Source organism: Lutra lutra, chromosome 11 (assembly GCF_902655055.1).
Source record: "Lutra lutra chromosome 11, mLutLut1.2, whole genome shotgun sequence".
Taxonomy (NCBI): domain Eukaryota; kingdom Metazoa; phylum Chordata; class Mammalia; order Carnivora; family Mustelidae; genus Lutra; species Lutra lutra.
Window position 1 is genome coordinate 4683603 of NC_062288.1, and position 22158 is coordinate 4705760.

Below are 22158 nucleotides of genomic sequence, written 5' to 3' on the forward strand. Positions count from 1 at the left end.
GGCAGCTGGAAACCGAGAGGGAACCTCTGCTGGAGAAGAGGGAGCCACCAGGAAGCGAGGCTGAAATTCTTCACGGAACTTCCCTTCCACGCACTTACGGGACCTGAGGCCGCTTGCGTGCAGGGCAAGGCCCGTGGAGCCCAAGCAGAAAGCAGTGGCGTGGCTGGGACCGGAGTAGAGATCTGTCTGGGAATTGCTGTGCTTAGGACAGAGATGACGTCCCGGGGCCCTCCGAGTCAGAGAGACCCTAGCAAACATCCAGGGCTTTCAACCGAGACTGCCCCAGGAGTGTGGGGAGATGGTCGGACCCACCCCAACAAAGCCAGCCGTCTACTCTCAGCCGGGTCCAGTACTCCTCCCGTCCCCTGCCAAAGGCGTCATCCCAGCCTTACAGTTCTGCCTTCATATTTCCTAAAAACAGCCAGGCAGGCCAAGAAATAAGACCAGATGACTAGAGAAACACAAAATAGAAAATAAGAAATAGACACATAGGTTATCAAGATACGGTAAATACCACACAGGGTTGTTTTTTGGGGTTTTGTTTTGTTTTTTGGTTTTGTTTTCCTTAAAACTCTGTTAAGATGCTCAAGGAACACAGAAGAGCTGGAGAATTTCCCAGAGAACTGGACTGCACTGAGAAAGTCATAAAACTGGCAAATGCAGGAAGAAATCCAGGATTCTGGGGAAGGGTTTGCCCAAGAGCTGAGGCGGAGCAGAGAGCAGGGTCGTGATCTGGAAAGCGCGTCTGTGGAAAATAGGTGAGGCAGCCCAAGAAACAAGAGGAAAACGGAAGGAACGTAAAGGATTTCTAGAAAGACAGAAGGTCTGATGCAGGACTGACCGAGCTGCAGAAGCAATAATGACAGGGACAGAATGGAATGGGAACGAACCTGAAGAGGCGTTGGCCCAGGAAGTCCAACCAGAGTCACAAGTCGCTGAAACCCAAAGCACGAAAAACCCAGAGAAATCCGCAGCAAGACGGAGACTAAAAACGCGGAAAACCAGAGGACACGAAAGTCTCAGGAGCGAGCAGAAGGACGACCAGCTGTCTTCGGGGGAACAAAGCCCCGTCCAGGCCGGCTGTCAGCAAGGATGCTGGAGAAGTCTAGGAGAACAGCATCACCCTTCGGAAGTGAAAGGCTCCATCTCCAGTCCTTCGGGAAACACCGCAGAAGAGGAAAGCGGAGACTGTCTTTTGCCAGCAGACGTGAGCTACTGAAGTCGCTCCAAGGAGCGTGTCAGGCGGCAGGAAAAGGAACAAGCTCAGAGAAGAGATCAAAAGGAATAAAAGTGCTTGATTAATCCACAAGAAGACAGCAAAGGGAGAAGAGGCGATGAAAACAGCTGGGACAAATAGAAAGTAAATCCCAAGACCATAGATTGAAGCCCAAATGTATTCAGCATTGCATCAGATAAAAATGAAGCAAGTGTGACTAAAAGATTAAGAATTTCACGCAGAACCTTTCTTACTCCAGATTTTTCTTTTGAGAGATACTTTAACAGTAGGGTCAAAAAAATGTTGAAAATAAATACAGGTCAAGACAGACCCTGTAATGTAGCCAATGGAAGCAGTTGGGTCTACAGGATATCAGATAATTTAGATTTTACGGCAAGAAGCATCCCTAGAGACCAATGAAAACGTGAACACACCACTGATCTAAATATACATGTACCTAATGGCATAGCCTTAAAATAGGTTAAAAAATTGAGATAACTGAAAGGAGAGACAAGAATCCCTTAATTATAATAGGGAATTTTATTCACAGTCATGTGTCAGAAACAGGACCCGTCCGCATATGTGAAGACTTCTTACAAATAAATAAAATCTGGATGACCCAATGGAAAATAAAGACAAAAGACTTGGATGTCACACTGTGAAAGGGAACAACGAAATCATTAGTGATCAGGGAAATGCAAATTAAAACCACCATCTAGAGATGCCTGGGTGGCTCAGTCTGTTAAGGGTGGGTGGGACTCTTGGTTTCGGTTCAGGTCATGATCTCAGGGTCCTGAGATCCAGCCCTCCAGGGCACCAGGCCGTGCGTGAAGCCTGCTTCAGATTCTCCCTCTCTCCCTCTCTCACCGTCCCTCTCCCTGCTCATACTCTCTCTCCCTTCCCTGAAAATAATAAAGACATAAATGTTTTAAAATTTTTTAAAAAACACAATCCAATATTTTGACACATGCACTTGATCTGATAAAATACAATAAAAACTAACAATGTCAGGTGTGGCCAAGGACCTGAATGAACTAAAATTATGACATACTAACTCTGGGGGACTAAAGTGTTACAGTCGCTTTGAGAAAACATGTATGCATGGGTTTCTACCAGGGCTGAAAGGTCACATACCCCCACGTGACCCGAGTGCCCCACTCTGGTGGGGGGAGTGCGGACTAGAATCAAGTCTAAGAATGTATGTAGCAGCTTGTATCCCCTAACAGCTAGGATAGTACTCTAGCCTGCCACTCAGAAATTTGGAAGTCAGACATCTATCAATAATAGGAAGGATAGACAGATTGTAGAATATTCAGAAAATGGAACACAAATGAGCTAAAGATGCATGATGGCGGGAACGTCGCATCGAGAAGAGCCGCCTGCCGCAGACGGGTCTGTGCACGGTTCTATTCCTACGAAGTGCAGACACCTATGAGGTCTGCGCCTCGCTGGGGCTGGGGCACAGGGGGATGCTCAGGTCACAGCCCTGTCCCCATCCTCGGTTCGTGTGGCAGGTTCATGGATGTGTTGACTGGGGGAAAATTCACCCAGCTTACAACCGAATATTTGGGCATTTTTTCTGGAAAATAAAACGATTGCGTTAAAAATGTCCCAGTAACAAGTCGTGCAGCGAGCTTGAATTAGGAAACATGTCGGGGGCGTGTGGGCTGTGGGATGGACCCGCGCACAGGCTTGCCTGCTGGAGAGCTGGCCTGTGCTGCCCCCCCGTGTCTACCTGTGGGCTCTGCGGTGCTGTGTAGGGTTTGGGGTGGGGGGAGACGTCCCCTCCCTGCGCTTATTCTTACTGCTTCCCTCATCAGACACGGCTCTGCGGAATAAAAATGCCCATCAGGATAGGAGTGACCGTTTGTGCACAAAGGCCTCCACGGTCAGCTGAGTTTTGACCAAGCTGCACACGTGAGCCCGTCGTCCAAGGCTCTCAGCGCAGATCCGGCAGTGAAGATGCCCGTCGGGTCTGCAGGGCACAGACCCCACGAGGCCTGCCGCGGGTGATTTGACAGTGGGGACTTCTTCCCAACTGCAGGCCTTTCACCATGTGTCAGAACTTTGGGAAATGCTTCTTTCAGGTCTCATTACTTAACTAAGGCATTTTCAGAGAATGCGTCACTTAAAGGGAAGGACTTTTTTTGGCTTCTTGAATTTCGGTGCAGGCTGGGGGTCAGAGGGTTAACTGCACCAGTTTGGAAGGATGGGGTAAGATGACCCAGGATTACCTATTCCTCAGTTCCAGGAATCGGGATAAGGGGATTCTCCCAGGAAGCTGAAGGGAACATCAGCTCCCAGGAGTGGAAAGGTGGGACATCGCGACTTCATCCACTCACTCCCGGATGCTGCCCAGAGGACAGTATATTCCTCCGGCAGAGTAGCTTTCTTAGAAGAAGGTCCGTTTTACAGACATCAAACCTATTTCCTTTCCGTGCACAATTTAGTGCCATTTTAAATTTATCCTTATTTTAATTGTCCTGCTGCTGCTTCCTGGTTAAACGATGATCTTGTACTAGATCCTTCCCTGAAGAACATGTGTGCACATGGACATGTACGCACACACATACGAACAGGTACTTGGTTATTTCATTTGACTTGGCCGGGAGATGAGAAGGCACATTAGGAAAACAGTATTTCCTTTCTGAGACCAGTGCCCTGCCAGGCTACCATATCTGCCAGGTGCACGACAAGGAAATTGAAACCATCGTTTCCCCTGTAAATACCAGCAGGGGGATTTGGTATTCAGAAGTCAGATTTATGGGTAGGGAGTGTGACTTACAATAGGGTAGAGAGAACATCATTGTTTCAAGCCAAGGAACCGGTGTGAAGTTCGGCATACTTGGAAATTATTCTTATACTAATGTCACGGTTCCCAGGGAGCCGATGCCAGTAATCTGGTGCCTCAGATAACTTGAGCTGCCCTGAGCCAGTGCTGGCCCCGCCGGGCACCTACACCATGTGGATTTCTGCTCCAGTTCCTTGTCATTCTCGGGAGCAGGGCTGTGCCTCAGTGTTTAGTCTTTGATGGAAGAGAAGGAGATATGCCTCCAGACACCTGTGTAGCTGTGCCTTCATTAACACCGGGTCGTCTTGCTGCGTACCACTGCTTGTAAAGATTCAAGCACATCGGCAACTTGTCCATCAGCCTGGACGTGTTAGTTTCATTTTAGTTAGGTCAGTTCATGACTTAATTCTAGAACTGTAACCCGATTGTGCACAAACTGAGCTCCATCCCAGACCCTGGGATCGTGGCTCCTGCCCGCCGGGACTCCCCATCAGGGAAAGCACCCGTCGTGGCCATGGAGGTTGTCACTGTGGAGGGAGTTTCCAGTGGAGATGCACACAGGCGCAGCCAGGGCAGTGGCTCATTAGAAAAGTCCCAGCAGGTGCAGCTGGATTTGGAATTTGTAAGCTCAGCCTCATGCCCTGAGCTGAGTACACACTGAGGGAACACACCTGTCATGGGCTACTTGTGCTGGTGACCAAGGCAGAACAGGGGGCTGGACCCAAACGGTACCTCGGGAGAGGCAGTGTGGAGGACCCTGCTGGGAGGAGAGACACTCCTTCCCGTGGACGGCCGTCCATGGTCAGACCTCCGTTCACCACGCGCGGACTGCTACAAGCTCTTCTGATGCCGTGCCTCAGGCTCGTCCAGCCGCATCTGGGTCCTGATGGTACAGATGACAGCTTTCATAATGCGAGCCCTCTGCCCTGACATCAGATTAGCACAGAGAAGTTTGATGTAGCCATGCCTGCCAGCTGTCCCCTTGGACAACTGTCGTGTTCGTTTTGAAATCGGCCATCTTTAGCTGGAAGGTCCTCTCCGAACAACCAGGCCAGATGAACATAACATATTGTAGCCGTAATTAATTAGGAGCCATGAGACTTGACTGATAGTTGTTCTAAATCTCGTTTTCTATATTTGTAAAATTGTTCTCTATGCTTCCTGTTTATGCTAAAGTAGCATATAAATATGAAAGTTAAATAGTATAATGAGATTAATTAATAAAGTTTAAAACCTATTTCGATTCCCATATTTACTAATGAAGTAAACTGTCTGGAGTTTTATTTGCCGCTAAATGGCTAAAGTGGCCAGAATCTATTTTTATACATCAGGATTCTCTTCAATAATTTATCTTTTAGTTTTACCAACTTTTACCAACTTAGCAGAAGCAGAAGTTGGTGGCTTTTTGTTTTTCCCTCAAGATTCTTAGTAGTTCTTGAGTTATAATTCTGTAAATCTAAGTGTTTCACGAAAAGGGAAAATACAGCCCATCCACACCTGTGAGACAGCAGCTAATGCAGTACCGGAGGGGAAACGGATGAAACCGAATGCTGACACTACAAAAGAGGAAAATTCTCAAATCAATTAAGTCACCACTTCAAGAAACCAGAGAAAGAAAAGCCAAATAAACCAAAAGTAGCAGCAAGATGAAAATAGTAAAGATAAGAAAAAAGTCAATAAAATTGAAAACAGAAGATCACTAGAGAAATGTCAATGAACAAAAAATTGGTTCTTTGAAAAGATCCATGAAGTTGATAAACCTCTAGCAAAATGAAGGACTTTGGTGGGGGGAGAAGGTGCAAATTACTAACAGGAATAAAACAAGATACACCACTCTACACCCAACAGAAATGAAAGGAGGGACAAAGAAATACTATCAGCAGCTCCACATGCATGAATTTCACAACCAGAGGATAAGCGCCAATTCTTTGAAAAATAAAAACAACGCCAACTCGTCCAAATGGGAAATAGATAATTTATATGAAAACTATTAGGGAAATTGAATTCATAATTTTAAAACTTCCCTCAAAACCCTAATGGTTTCACTGGGGAATAATACCAAGTATTTAAAGAATTAATATGACCTCAATGCAATGTCTTCCAACAACAGAGGAAGATGGAACTCTTTCCAATCCGGTGTTATTCTGATACCAAAAGCAGGTAAAGACAAGTGAAAAAGACAGTTTTTTAAAAGTACAAATCAATATCCTGCATAAATATAAATAAAATTTCTTAGTACAATATTAACAAAATACACCAATATACAAAAAGAATTTTATGCTGTGACCAAGTTGGGATTTATTTCAGGTTTGCAAGATTTGTTCAGTCTTCAAAAATCAGTCATTGTGGTTTCCAGTTCAACAGAGAAGTAAGGTCACAGGGCAAACTGCTCCCGCTAAATCCGGAGACACAGACAGATACAAAGAAGCCAACTTAGCAGAGCAGGAACCTCCATGGGAACCAGTGCTGGGCTAAAAAAACCTAAATTACAGTTGATGAAGACCCAACTTGTAATTGACAAGTTGCTGGAGGTTCAGTTGGTTGGTGAGTCTGAGAGTCAGAAACTCCAACAGGACCTAGTCATGGAGGGTTCCACTAATTTTCTGAGCTTTTATGTCTTAGGGAAGGGAGAAGGAGGAAATACCCATTTTGAAATTGTTCAGAGCATTCTGTTCCCTCAGGAGAAACTATTTGACAGAGTCTAACTGACCTGGGGTACAGTACATAGCCAACCCTATCTCGCCCTAGCCTTCCACATGGGAGAATGGAAGTACCCAATTCCAGGCCAATCTAACCAACCTGGACAGCCAAAGTGGGTGTAGGGATAAGAAACATTTGTGAGGTTCACAGTCCAGAGTCAATGGCTTGGGAAAAAACTGAGATGGAGTCATAGGCTAGAGAATGCTTCCTCTCCCCCACACCTTACCTCCATGCTACTATACTTCTATTCACAGGGCTTCCTTTTATCCAATATATTATGTCTTTAACTATCAAAAAAATGTTTAAAAATTATAAGGCATACTAAAAGGCCATAAAGATGAGACGAGCAAGCATCAGAACCAGAGTCAGATAATGTCATGTTGGAATTCTCAAACTAGGATTTTATTTTTACTCTTTTTCAAGATTGATTTATTTCGAAGAGAGGGGGTGGGGAAGGTCAAAGGGAAACAGAGAGGGAGGGAAGCAGACTCCCTGCTGAGCATGGAGCCCAATGTGGGGCTCGATCTCATGAGCGCAAGATCATGGCTTGAGCTGAAACCAAGATTTGGCCACTTTACTGACTGAGCCTTCCAGGTGCCCCTCAAACCAGGATTTTAAAATAACTATGATTAATGGGGAGCCTGGGTAGCTCAGTGAGTCAAGCCTCTATCTTTGGCTCAGGTCATGATTTCGGGGTCCTGGGATCGAGCCCCGCATAGGGCTCTCTGCTCAGCAGAAGGCCTGCTTCTCTTCCACTCTCTCTCTCTGCCTGCCTTTCTGCCTACTTGTGATCTCTCTCTGTCAAATAATAAATAAATAATTAATTTACAAGTAACTATGATTAATATGTTAAATGTTCTACTGGAAATAGACAACAAACAAGAATGGATGGGTAAGTTGAGTGATGGAAGCTCTAAGAAAGAACGAAAAATAAATTTCAGAATGCTAGAGAAATATCAAAAGCACCGACAAAAATGAAGAATGCCTTTGTTGGCTGATCAGCAAACTATGCAAGAACCATGGAACAGCTACAGAAGGTATAATGTATGCATAATGGAAATCCCAGAGAGGGGAGACACATAAAAAAGAACAAAAGCAATATTTGAGTCAATGACTGAGAATTCCCCCCAAATTAATCTTATACACACCAACCTATGGATCTAGGAAGCTCAAAGAACACCATGCAGAATAAGTGCCCCCCAAAACCCCAAAACAAACAAAAAAAAACAAAACAAAACAACAACAACCAAAAAACCCTACACCTAGGCATACCATAGTCAAACTTCAGAAAATTAAAGATAAGGAAAGACTCTTAAGAGAAACAGAGAAGAAACAGAGGCCAAAGCACCTCACCCATAGAGGAGCAAATATGGGTCAGACAGGGATCATGTCCAACTTGTCTTTGGAAACCACTGAAGCAAGTAGTGTATATTAAAATATTTCATATTGAAAGAATTCTATACCCTACAAAAATATCCTTGAAAACTGAAAGAGAAATAAAGACTTTCTCAGACTAACAAAAATTAAGGGAGCTTTCTGCCAGTGGACCTCCCTTGCAAGAAATGTTAAGAGAAGCTCTTTAGAGAGAGAGAGAAGGTAAGATGCAGGCACTTGGATCTACATAAATGAAGAGCATCAGAGAATGAATAAGGAAAGGTAGGAAAAAAAACTTTTATTTTTCTTAATCTTTTTTTTTTTTTAAGAGAGAGTGAGAGTGTGCATGCAGTGGGGAGGGACAGAAGGAGAGGGAGAGAGAATCTTAAGCAGGCCCCATGACCAGCATGGAGCCCAACTCGGGGCTGGATGTAGCGCTTAATCTCATGACCCTGAGATTGTGATCTGAGCCAAAGTCAAGAGTTGGACACTTATCTGACTAAGCCACCCAGATGCCCCTTATTTTTCTTATCCTTCAGTGATCTAACAGATAATAGTTCATTCAAAATGGCACTATTAACCATAGATCCAGTTACATATGCTGATACATAGTTGGATAGATACCTTTATTTATGCTTATGAATAAGTGAAATTAATAATAATATAGCTGCAATAGCTGGGAGGGAGGGATTGGTATTATTTGTTATTTGTCATTATTCACACTATTCTTGAAGCTCAATAGTGTTATTTGAAAGTGGGCTTGGATTACTTAAAAAAAAAAAAGGTGCAACATATGTTTAAGAAGGAGAGAAAATCTGATCCTATAAAGTGCTAAGTTAAATCAGAAAAGGCAGAAAGAGAAGGAAATAAAAATAAGAACAAAGAATAAAAGCAACAGGTAAAAAAGAGTAAAAAATACGGTAGCTAGAAATCCAATTATATCAATGATCACTTTATTTGTTTCAAAGATTTATTTTATTTTAGAGAGAGGGTGCATTAGTGTGCACAAGTCGGGGGAGGGAAAGAGGAAGAGAATCTCAAGCAGACTCCCCAACTGAGCATGGAACCTGACATGGGGCTCACTCTCATGACCCTGAGATCATGACTGGAGCCCAAACCAAGAGTTGGATCCTGAATTGACTGAGCCACCTAGGCACCCCTCAATAATCACTCCAAATGTTAATGGCCTAAGAGACAGAAGTAGAGCAGATCAGAACGTAAGATCCAGCTATGTATATGTATTGTCTATGAGAAACCCACTTTAAATATAAAACATATATATATTAAAAAGTAAGTGGATGGAGAAAAATAAATCATTCTAACACTAACACAAAGAAAGCAGAAGTAGCTGTATTTTTTTAAAAGATTTTATTTATTATTTATTTGACAGACAGAGATCACAAGCAGGCAGAGAGGCAGGCAGAGAGAGAGGGGGAAGCAGGCTCCCTGCTGAGCAGAGAGCCCAATGCGGGGCTCAATCCCAGGACCCTGAGATCATGACCTGAGCTGAAGGCAGAGGCTTTAACCCACTGAGCCACCCAGGTGCCCCCAGAAGTAGCTATATTAATTTGAGTAGACTTCAAAGCAAAGAAGCATATCCACGATAAAGGAGGTAATTACATAATGATAAATGGGTCAGTTTTCCAAGAAGATATAATAACCCTCAACGTGTATTCTTCAACAACAGAGTTTCAGATTACGAGAGGCAAAAACTGATGGAATGCAAGAAGAAACACATGAATTCACTGTATAGCGGGAGACCTCAACATCTCTTATTGGAAATGGACAGATCCAGGAGGCAAAAAATGAGTAAGGACGTAGTCGAACACAGTACCATCAATCAACTGAATATAGTTGATATTTATTGGCTACTTTACCCAACAATGGCACAATACACATAGTTCTCAAGTTCCCATGGCATATTTACCAAGATGGAGCTCAACCTGGGCCATAAAACACACTGTGTCACATGTAAAGGAACAGAAATCATACAGTGTCTGCTCTCCGACCACAATGGAATTAAATCAGAAATCAATAAGAGAAAGATATCTGAAAAATCCACAGATACTTGGAGGGGCACAACAGCCTTCCAAAAAAAACCACACCAATCAAAAAAGGAGTCCCAAGAGAAATTTTAAACATTTTAAAAATTTTAAAACTTTTTGAACTTCATTAAAATGAAAACACAATGATCAGAATTTGTGGGATGCAGCAAAAGTGGGGATTGGAGGGATACTTAAGGCATTGAATGTATATATTAGAAAACAAGAAAAGTACTGAAATCAGTTTGAACTCCCATCTAAGAAACATTGAAAGAGAAAAGCAAATTAAATCCAAAGGAAGCAGAACAAAAAATAATAATAAAAATTTGAGCAGAAATCAATTACATTCAAAATGAGAAACAGAGAAAGTCAAACAGACCAAGAGTTGGTTCTTTGAAAAAAAAAAAAAAATAGAATTGAGATGCCTCTAACCAGGCTAACTAGGGGAAGAAGAGAGAGGACACAAACCACTAATACCATGAAATAGGGGACATCACTCCAGATCCTACAGACGTTAGAAGGGTAACAGGGGAATACTAGGAACAATTCTGCGCCTATAAGTTTGACAACCCACATGAAATGACAGTCGTTGGTATTGGCAAAAGAATACATAGCCAGGTCGATAAACAGAATTGAGAACCCAAAAATAAATCCAAATACATAGAGTGACCTGATCTTGAAGTAAACACAGCATCATGAAGAAAAGATGATCTTTTTAACAAATGGTGGTAGAATAATTAGGCATCCACATGCATAAACATATAACCATATGGTATTTGCCTTTCTCTGAATGACTTATTTCCCTTAGCGTAATACTTTCTAGGTCCATCCATGTTGTTACAAGTGGCATGATCTCATTCTTTCTTATGGCTGAATAATATTCCAGTTCATATATATTCCACACCTTCTTTTTTTTTTTTTTTCAGCATAACAGTATTCATTATTTTTGCACCACACCCAGTGCTCCATGCAATCCGTGCCCTCTACAATACCCACCACCTGGTGCCCCCAACCTCCCACCCCCCACCCCTTCAAAATTCTCAGATCGTTTTTCAGAGTCCATAGTCGCTCATGGTTCACCTCCCCTTCCAATTTCCCTCAACTCCCTTCTCCTCTCCATCTCCCCTTGTCCTCCATGCTATTTGTTATGCTCCACAAATAAGTGAAACCATATGATAATTGACTCTCTCTGCTTGACTTATTTCACTCAGCATAATCTCTTCCAGTCCCGTGCATGTTGCTACAAAACTTGGGGATTCATCCTTTCTTTCTTTTTTTTTTTTTTTTTTTTTACAGCTTTATAAACATATATTTTTATCCCCAGGGGTACAGGTCTGCGAATCGCCAGGTTTACACACTTCACAACACTCACCATAGCACATACCCTCCCCGATATCGATAACCCCACCCCCTCTCCCAACCCCCTCCCCCCATCAACCCTCAGTTTGTTTTGTGAGATTAAGAGTCACTTATGGTTTGTCTCCCTCCCAATCCCATCTTGTTTCATTCACACTTCTCCTACCCCCTCGACCCCCCATGTTGCATCTCCTCTCCCTCATATCAGGGAGATCATATGATAGTTGTCTTTCTCCGATTGACTTATTTCGCTAAGCATGATACCCTCTAGTTCCATCCACGTCGTCGCAAATGGCAAGATTTCATTTCTTTTGATGGCTGCATAGTATTCCATTGTGTATATATACCACATCTTCTTTATCCATTCGTCTGTAGATGGACATCTAGGTTCTTTCCATAGTTTGGCTATTGTAGACATTGCTGCTATAAACATTCGGGTGCATGTGCCCCTTCGGATCACTATGTTTGTATCTTTAGGGTAAATACCCAGCAGTGCAATTGCAGGGTCATAGGGTAGTTCTATTTTCAACATTTTGAGGAACCTCCATGCTGTTTTCCAGAGTGGTTGCACCAGCTTGCATTCCCACCAACAGTGTAGGAGGGTTCCCCTTTCTCCGCATCCTCGCCAGCATCTGTCATTTCCTGACTTGTTCATTTTAGCCATTCTGACTGGTGTGAGGTGATATCTCATAGTGGTTTTGATTTGTATTTCCCTGATGCCGAGTGATATGGAGCACTTTTTCATGTGTCTGTTGGCCATCTGGATGTCTTCTTTGCAGAAATGTCTGTTCATGTCCTCTGCCCATTTCTTGATTGGATTATTTGTTCTTTGGGTGTTGAGTTTGCTAAGTTCTTTATAGATTTTGGACACTAGCCCTTTATCTGATATGTCATTTGCAAATATCTTCTTCCATTCTGTCAGTTGTCTTTTGGTTTTGTTCACTGTTTCCTTTGCTGTGCAAAAGCTTTTGATCTTGATAAAATCCCAAAAGTTCATTTTTGCCCTTGCTTCTCTTGCCTTTGGTGATGTTCCTAGGAAGATGTTGCTGCGGCTGAGGTCGAAGAGGTTGCTGCCTGTGTTCTCCTCGAGGATTTTGATGGATTCCTTTCTCACATTGAGATCCTTCATCCATTTTGAGTCTATTTTCGTGTGTGGTGCAAGGAAATGATCCAATTTCATTTTTCTGCATGTGGCTGTCCAATTTTCCCAACACCATTTATTGAAGAGGCTGTCTTTGTTCCATTGGACATTCTTTCCTGCTTTGTCGAAGATGAGTTGACCATAGAGTTGAGGGTCCATTTCTGGGCTCTCTATTCTGTTCCATTGATCTATGTGTCTGTTTTTGTGCCAGTACCATGCTGTCTTGATGATGACAGCTTTGTAATAGAGCTTGAAGTCCGGAATTGTGATGCCACCAACTTTGGCTTTCTTTTTCAATATTCCTTTGGCTATTCGAGGTCTTTTCTGGTTCCATATAAATTTTAGGATTATTTGTTCCATTTCTTTGAAAAAAATGGATGGTACTTTGATAGGAATTGCATTAAATGTGTAGATTGCTTTAGGTAGCATAGACATTTTCACCATATTTATTCTTCCAATCCAGGAGCATGGAACATTTTTCCATTTCTTTGTGTCTTCCTCAATTTCTTTCATGAGTACTTTGTAGTTTTCTGAGTATAGATTCTTAGTCTCTTTGGTTAGGTTTATTCCTAGGTATCTTATAGTTTTGGGTGCAATTGTAAATGGGATGGACTCCTTAATTTCTCTTTCTTCTATCTTGTTGTTGGTGTAGAGAAATGCAACTGATTTCTGTGCATTGATTTTCTATCATGACACTTGACTGAATCCCTGTACAAGTTCTAGCAGTTTTGGAGTGGAGTCTTTTGGGTTTTCCACATAGAGTATCATATCATCTGCGAAGAGTGATAGTTTGACTTCTTCTTTGCCTATTTGGATGCCTTTAATTTCCTTTTGTTGTCTGATTGCTGAGGCTAGGACTTCTAGTACTATGTTGAATAGCAGTGGTGATAACGGACATCCCTGCCGTGTTCCTGACCTTAGCGGAAAAGCTTTCAGTTTTTCTCCATTGAGAATGATATTTGCAGTGGGTTTTTCATAGATGGCTTTGATAATATTGAGGTATGTGCCGTCTATCCCTACACTTTGAAGAGTTTTGATCAGGAAGGGATGCTGTACTTTGTCAAATGCTTTTTCAGCATCTATGGAGAGTATCATATGGTTCTTGTTCTTTCTTTTATTAATGTGTTGTATCACATTGATTGATTTGCGGATGTTGAACCAGCCTTGCAGCCCTGGAATAAATCCCACTTGGTCGTGGTGAATAATCCTTTTAACGTACTGTTGAATCCTATTGGCTAGTATTTTGGCGAGAATTTTTGCATCTGTGTTCATCAAGGATATTGGTCTGTAGTTCTCTTTTTTGTTGGGATCCTTGTCTGGTTTTGGGATCAAGGTGATGCTGGCCTCATAAAATGAGTTTGGAAGTTTTCCTTCTATTGCTATTTTTTGGAACAGTTTCAGGAGAATAGGAATTAGTTCTTCTTTAAATGTTTGGTAGAATTCCCCCGGGAAGCCGTCTGGCCCTGGGCTTTTGTTTGTTTGGAGATTTTTGATGACTGTTTCAATCTCCTTACTGGTTATGGGTCTGTTCAGGCTTTCTATTTCTTCCTGGTTCAGTTGTGGTAGTTTATATGTCTCTAGGAATGCATCCATTTCTTCCAGATTGTCAAATTTGTTGGCGTAGAGTTGCTCATAGTATGTTCTTATAATTGTCTGTATTTCTTTGGTGTTCGTTGTGATCTCTCCTCTTTCATTCATGATTTTATTTATTTGGGTCCTCTCTCTTTTCTTTTTGATAAGTCTGGCCAGGGGTTTATCAATCTTATTAATTCTTTCAAAGAACCAGCTCCTAGTTTCGTTGATTTGTTCTATTGTTTTTTTGGTTTCTATTTCATTGATTTCTGCTCTGATCTTTATGATTTCTCTTCTCCTGCTGGGTTTAGGGTTTCTTTCTTGTTCTTTCTCCAGCTCCTTTAGGTGTAGGGTTAGGTTGTGTACCTGAGACCTTTCTTGTTTCTTGAGAAAGGCTTGTACCGCTATATATTTTCCTCTCAGGACTGCCTTTGTTGTGTCCCACAGATTCTGAACCGTTGTGTTTTCATTATCATTTGTTTCCATAAATTTTTTCAATTCTTCTTTGATTTCCTGGTTGACCCATTCATTCTTTAGAAGGATGCTGTTTAGTCTCCATGTATTTGGGTTCTTTCCAAATTTCCTCTTGTTATTGAGTTCTAGCTTTAGAGCATTGTGGTCTGAAAATATGCAGGGAATGATCCCAATCTTTTGATACCAGTTGAGACTTGATTTAGGACCAAGAATGTGATCTATTCTGGAGAATGTTCCATGTGCACTAGAGAAGAATGTGTATTCTGTTGCTTTGGGATGAAATGTTCTGAATATATCTGTGATGTCCATCTGGTCCAGTGTGTCATTTAAGGCCTTGATTTCCTTGTTGATCTTTTGCTTGGATGATCTGTCCATTTCAGTGAGGGGAGTGTTAAAATCCCCTACTATTATTGTATTCTTGTCGATGTGTTTCTTTGATTTTGTTATTAATTGGTTTATATAGTTGGCTGCTCCCACGTTAGGGGCATAGATATTTAAAATTGTTAGATCTTCTTGTTGGACAGTTCCTTTGAGTATGATATAGTGTCCTTCCTCATCTCTTATTATAATCTTTGGCTTAAAATCTAATTGATCTGATATAAGGATTGCCACTCCTGCTTTCTTCTGATGTCCATTAGCATGGTAAATTCTTTTCCACCCCCTCACTTTCAACCTGGAGGTGTCTTCGGGTGTAAGATGAGTTTCTTGTAGGCAACATATAGATGGGTTTTGTTTTTTTATCCATTCTGATACCCTGTGTCTTTTGATTGGGGCATTTAGCCCATTAACATTCAGGGTAAGTATTGAGAGATATGAATTTAGTGCCATTGTATTGCCTGTAAGGTGACTGTTATTGTATATTGTCTCTGTTTCTTTCTGATCTACTACTTTGAGGGTCTCTCTTTGCTTAGAGGACCCCTTTCAATATTTCCTGTAGAGCTGGTTTGGTATTTGCAAATTCTTTCAGTTTTTGTTTGTCCTGGAAGCTTTTAATCTCTCCGTCTATTTTCAATGATAGCCTAGCTGGATATAGTATTCTTGGCTGCATGTTTTTCTCATTTAGTACTCTGAATATATCATGCCAGCTCTTTCTGGCCTGCCAGGTCTCTGTGGATAAGTCTGCTGCCAATCTAATATTTTTACCATTGTACGTTACAGACTTCTTTTCCCGGGCTGCTTTCAGGATCTTTTCTTTGTCACTAAGACTTGTCAATTTTACTATTAGGTGACGGGGTGTAGACCTATTCTTATTGATTTTGAGGGGGGTTCTCTGAACCTCCTGGATTTTGATGCTTGTTCCCTTTGCCATATTGGGGAAATTCTCTCCAATAATTCTCTCCAATATACCTTCTGCTCCCCTCTCTGTTTCCTCTTCTTCTGGAATCCCAATTATTCTAATGTTGTTTCGTCTTATGGTGTCACTTATCTCTCGAATTCTCCCCTCGTGGTCCAGTAGCTGTTTGTCCCTCTTTTGCTCAGCTTCTTTATTCTCTGTCATTTGGTCTTCTATATCGCTGATTCTTTCTTCTGCCTCATTTATCCTAGCAGTGAGAGCCTCCATTTTTGATTGCACCTCATTAATAGCTTTTTTGATTTCAACTTGGTTAGATTTTAGTTCTTTTATTTCTCCAGAAAGCGCTTTTATATCTCCCGAGAGGGTTGCTTTAATATCTTCCATGCCTTTTTCAAGCCCGGCTAGAACCTTGAGAATCGTCATTCTGAACTCTATATCTGACATATTACCAATGTCTGTATTGATTAGGTCCCTAGCCTTTGGTATTGCCTCTTGTTCTTTTTTTTGTTGTGAATTTTTCCGCCTTGTCATTTTGTCCAGATAAGAGTTTATGAAGGAGCAAGTAAAATACTAAAAGGGTGGCAACAACCCCAGGAACATATGCTTTAGCCAAATCAGAAGAGATCCTGAATTGTGAGGGGGGAGAAAGGGGATAAAAAGGGGTTCAGAAAGAAAGAAAAAAAAAACTATTAAAAAAAAGAAAGCCGATAAAGAAAAAATATAAAAAGAGGAAAAAATATATATATATTAGATAAACTATTTAAAAAACGTTAAAAAAAAGAAAACGGTAAAAGTTAAAAAAAATTTAGCAGAAGAAGAGAAAAAGAAAAAAAAATTGAAAAAGAAAAAAAAATTAAATTAACTGCAAGGCTAAAAAATCATGGGGAGAAAGCCATGAGTTCTGTGCTTTGCTTTCTTCTCCTCTGGAATTCCGCCGTTCTCCTTGGTAGGTGAACTTGGTCCTGGCTGGGTTTCCCGTTGATCTTCTGGGGGAGGGGCCTGTTGTAGTGATTCTCAAGCGTCTTTGCCCCAGGCGGAGTTGCACCGCCCTTACCCGGGGCCGCGCTGAGTCATCCGCTCGGGTTCGCTTTCGGGAGCTTTTGTTCCCTGAGCGCTTTCCGTAGAGTCCGGAGGACGGGAATAAAGATGGCGGCCTCCCGGTGTCCGGCCCGGAGGAGCCGAGAGCCCGGGGCCCCACTCCTCAGTGCGCCCTCAGAGAACAGCGCCAAATGACTCCCGTCACCCTGGCCTCCGGCCGCGCTCCGAGTTGACCGAGCCTGCGACCGGTTCAAGGCAACCCTGAGCTGAGAGTCACTCCTCGGCTCTGTCTCTGCAGCCGGCTTCCCCGTTCTAATACCGGTAAGCTCTGCGACACTGAGACACCCCCGATCCTTCTGCGACCCTGCGGGACCTGAGGCCGCGCTGACCCCGCCTGGGCTTCACCCCAGTTAAGCCTCTGGAGCGATGTCCCTCAGCGGAACAGACTTTTAAAAGTCCTGATTTTGCTCCGTTGCTCTGCCGCTCGCCGGCAGCCGGCCCCTCCCCCCGCGGTCGATCTTCCCGTCGCTTTGGATTCACTTCTCCGCCAGTCCTACCTTGCAGAAAGTGGTTGATTTTCTGTTTCTGGAATTGCTGTTCTTCTTCTCTTCAATCTCCCGTTGGATTTGTAGGTGTTTGCAATCTTTAGATAAGCTATTTAGCTGATCTCCCGCTACCCGAAGTAGTCTCAGCCTGCTACTTCTCCGCCATCTTGACTCCTCCTCCCCTATTCCACACCTTCTTTGTCCATTCACCTATCAATGGACTTTTAGGTTGCTTCCATAGCTTGGCGATTGTAAGTAATGTTGCTACAATATGGGGGTGCATGTACACTTTCAAGTTAGTGTTTTTTGTTTTAGGGTAAATACCCAGTAGCGGGACTGTTGGCTTATATGATATTTCTATTTTTCATTTTTTGATGAACTTCCATACTGTTTTCCACTGGGGCTGACCCCGGTTGCATTCCCACCGACAGTGCATGAGGGTTTCCACCTCTCTACATCTCCACCAGCACTTGTTATTTCTTGTTTTTTGTTTGTTTGTTTTTGTTGTTGGGTTGGGTTTTTTTTTTTTTTTTTTTTTTTTTTTTTTGCCATTCTGACAGGTGTGAGGCGATAGCTCATTGTGGTTTTGATTTGCATTTCCCTGATGATGAGTGATGTGGAGCCCCTTTGCATATGTCTGTCGGCCATCTGGACGCCTTCTTTGGAAAAGTATCTATCCGGGTCCTCTGCCCTTCTGTAAATGAGGCTATTAAAGCTCAAAACAATGAAATTACTTAGTCAAAGATCACATAACTATAAAGCAGAGGTATCACATTTGAATCCAGATTTTTCTGGAGAGGAGACCTGTAAGGACCTACACCCACAAGTACAGGATTTCTGGACAGTTGTGTCTTCTATGTGTGTCCTCTGTGTGAAGAGCACACTGAGAGATATTAGGGAAAATGAGAAGGAGATTGTGTCCTTAGATTAAACTCTGCAAAAGAAACAATCGGAAATAAAGAAGCATGCTAAAGACAGCTAGAGGGAATGTAGATTTTACAGGTGTTTCACGTGCCAGGTGGCATAGTGTGGATAAAGTGGGTCCTACCCGGAGCAGCTGCCATGCCACTGTTGGGCTCTCACCTTGGACAGAGAGCTGAGGAAGCCATCCTGGGGCATGGAGGTCGGGAGGAGCCCCGAGTGGGTTGTGCGGGAATGAGCAGAGATGGAGGATCTCACGTTGGCCGACTGAGTGGGCGAGGGTCTGTATTTAAAATACTGTTATTCACCAAAACTGACGGAGGAGAGGGTCTTGACCACACCTGGTAAGGCTGGAAATACAGAACCAACGCTCGAGACAGAGGAGTGGAGCCACAATTTGGATTCATCCCCAGAGGGATGACTGTGAACGCTTCGAGGTCTCCAATGGAGAAACATTAAGTCAAGGGCTGAATCCTAGGGCCGTGTCTGAGTAGGAAGGGCTGAGGGCAAGAAGAAGCCAGAGCCCCGGCAGGGAGAAGGGGCTGTGAATACTGGGGTACAGGTTCCAGAGGATGACATCGACCCCTGGGCTAATGTGAAAAGCAGTAGCCACGAAACCATGAGTTTTTCTGCTTAGAATGATAAGAGCCAGTTTTTATCCTGGAGCTTGTTGGGATTAGTTTATTACAAAAACAAAAACTTGCAGGCGAATGTTTCTCATCTCTTTTATGGCTGGGAACATCACAATTAAACATATTTTGGTAGTGAGCATGTTATCAAAGACTACAGATGCAGAGAAGGGAGAATGAGACTGACTCAGTGTTGAAGTTCAAAGCTGGGGGTGGGGTGCCTTATTTAGGCCCCAGTAAGTACTCATGTGTCCATTTTAGAGGGAGATCCAGAGGTAGAGCAGATCTGGAAGCCTGTGGAAGGTACAGGCCTGGTCAGTGCTAAATGGTGCTTTCCGAAGGGGCTCCCAGACGGGCAGCGGGAGCAGCACGTAGCACTTGGGAACGTGTCACCAAAGCTTGTTCTCCAGTCCCATTCCACACCGAATGAGTCAGCGCTGTGGGGTTTGGACCAGCAGCCAGTGTTTGAAGAGCCCCCTGGGGGCCGATGTCCAAACACGGGCTCTGAGAAGTGTGGCAGTTACAGGGGGCTTACTATGACTCCAAGAAGTTTGCTTATTTAAACTTCCTCCTGTAAAGGTGCCATGAAGAATAAGGCTGGTTGTTTTTGAAAGTCACAGTTAATTAACTTTTTTCTGTGATTCCTTAGAATTAATTAAATCAAATGATTGCAGATTGGACTTCTGTAGAAGTCCCCCGAATGGAACAGTTAGTAAAAATCACAGTATGGCCTCTCAAAAAATTGAAATAACATCAGTTTCATTTCAGGACAAATGTGGGAGTGCCTCATGTCATTTAAGTTGTCACTTTGCCACTATCATTCATAGGAGAGGGAATAAAACATACTGTAAAGCTGGCTACCTAATTAAATGCATTACGTATTCATGCACACTGCTAATATAAACGTTTTTCTGCGTTGCAGGCCCAAACTGCTTTGCGGAGACGGCGGTCATCCCAGCTGGGAGAGAAGTCAAGACTGACGAGTGCACCATCTGTCACTGCACTTACGAGGAGGGCACATGGAGGATCGAGAGGCAGGCCATGTGCACGAGGCACGAGTGCCGGCAGATGTAGACCCGGGACCGCAAACAAAAACATAAACAAAAAAAAACGTTTTTCTAGAACATTTTACTGATGGGAACATTCTAGCTGATGACTGGGGAATAGCATTCAAGAGGAGAAGACTTTTGATGAGGACGATGGATCATGGTTGGTACTTTTGCGTTTCTTGCTAACAGTTACTGCAAAAGAAGGAAAATGGGTATATTTCCAAACATCCACAAGAACTTTGGGCATAAACCCCCTCTCTAAATAAATGTGCTATTTTCACAGTAAGTACACCGAAGTACACTATTCTATATTAAATGTGTTTCTATAATCCCTCTATTAGAGAGCTTATATAAATGTTTTCTATAGATACAGATTAAAAATGCCGTGTTGTCAACCGTGCTCACTGTGCACCTGCATATCGTCTTTAGTTCCCGATTCTCTCATGCGAGCTTTTAAGTGGTGGCTGGTTTCTGCTTCACATCTTGGAACAGTGCGCCCATCGATGGGCCCTAAGACAACGAAATACTGAAATCCTGCCCCCCACCCCGTTCTGTCTCGTTACAGAGACAGACCTCGTGTCTCCTTACAAGATCCGGTCTCCTTTGCTTCCCTCTCAGGATGACTCCGTGCTTTGCTCACCTCTGTTCTCAGTCATTTGGGAGAGGAAGGTACAAAGTCAACCGGCACGCACTTTTTCTGTGTATTCGAGGCTCCCGCGTTGGGGGCCAGAGATGGACACAAGCATAGGGCTCATTCTCATGCACATTACTTTCTCTTGTGGGCATGCCTTCAATCATCTCGTAAGCCAGGCGACAGGGCAGGACGGACAGTTTGCCATACCATCCTACCAGGCTGAAGCTCGCAGTGAAATAGGGGGGTTTCTTGAGTCTGGAGCGGAGTGGAGGAAAACCCAAGCCCCAGGCAGTCTCCACCTGGAATCCAGATGCAGTGCAGGGATCCCACCTGTCCACTCAGTGGATGTGTGTTTCTTACCAGAACGATCAACTCCCCTCTGTAAAGGGCAGCGTAGACTGTGAAAGATCACCCTGTATTAGGAGTCCTTCCTGAGCACAGAGAGGCGCGTCCCAGCCAGTTTGTGAACACAGCGCCGAGGCCCACATGTGCTCAGCTACTTTTGTGTGGTTACCTGTAATCCCAAACGGATTTTGCCTCTCCTCATTTGGACAGGGGGCAGGAGAAGCCACTGCAGATCCCGATCCTTGAGCAATGCATATATCAGAATATCTCTGCCTTTAGCAATCACACTGACCCCCGGCACACTGCTGGGGAAGGCAACCAGTGTTAATATAATGATTGTTATTATCTGAATCTTTAAAGGTTTTTTTTTTCCTCCATATTTTTATTTACTCCAAAATTTTGAATTAAGCACCGATTAAGTACAAATCATTTGATGACAAAAAAGAGTATAAAGCATGGTTTCTTGTCTTCATGGGCTTTTGGCCCTAGACCTAACACAAGTAAGAAATTATAGTGCATTGTGGCAGGAGGTCAATTCAAGGTCAGCAAAGGAAAGTTGGAAAACTTTCCTGAAAAGAGCAGAGAATACCAAAATATCATTCAGTATCTAAGAAACCCCTTCAATCATTAAAGGTTGACTAATGAAGAAAAATGGATATATTTGTCATTATTGAAAACATGAACCACTATGTACCTTAAAAAATGTACAGCCAGCACTAACCGAAGCCTCAAGAACTTTACATATGCTTACGTTTAATTTGAACCTTGTTTACCACGAACCGCCGTGGGCCAAATGGATGCCACACACATAGATCTTCAAGAAAACACTCAGGGGAATTACTAGCTAGTTGCTTTCCAAAACTTAAACTTCCGTACTAAACTAAAGGCTACTAGACATTGGCCATCATCACTCTATTATCCAAAGGTAGATTTTCTTTGGAGACAAGGTTATATAAATTATGATTTTGCCAACACTGGGCTCTAATCCCCACTGGGAGGTGGGTCATTGCCTATCGCTAACAGGACACAAAGCAGCC

At 43.0% G+C, this 22158-nt stretch overlaps 1 protein-coding gene across 2 annotated transcripts in view; it reads left to right on the forward strand.

Moving 5' to 3' along the window:
- The window catches only part of VWC2 (von Willebrand factor C domain containing 2), a 108349-nt gene extending 86692 nt beyond the window's left edge, over window positions 1-21657 (forward strand). Inside the window, exons 4-5 of one of the 2 annotated variants that reach the window (XR_007121686.1) lie at window positions 20016-20424; window positions 20510-21657. Coding sequence is in view for 1 of the 2 variants with exons in the window: in XM_047696089.1 (XP_047552045.1) it covers window positions 20016-20167 (152 nt within the window). In the remaining variant the exon portion in view is untranslated. Of the gene's footprint in view, window positions 1-20015 lie in introns of both variants that reach the window. The other variant, XM_047696089.1, reaches the window with a different exon arrangement.
- The last annotated feature ends 501 nt before the right edge of the window (window positions 21658-22158 follow it).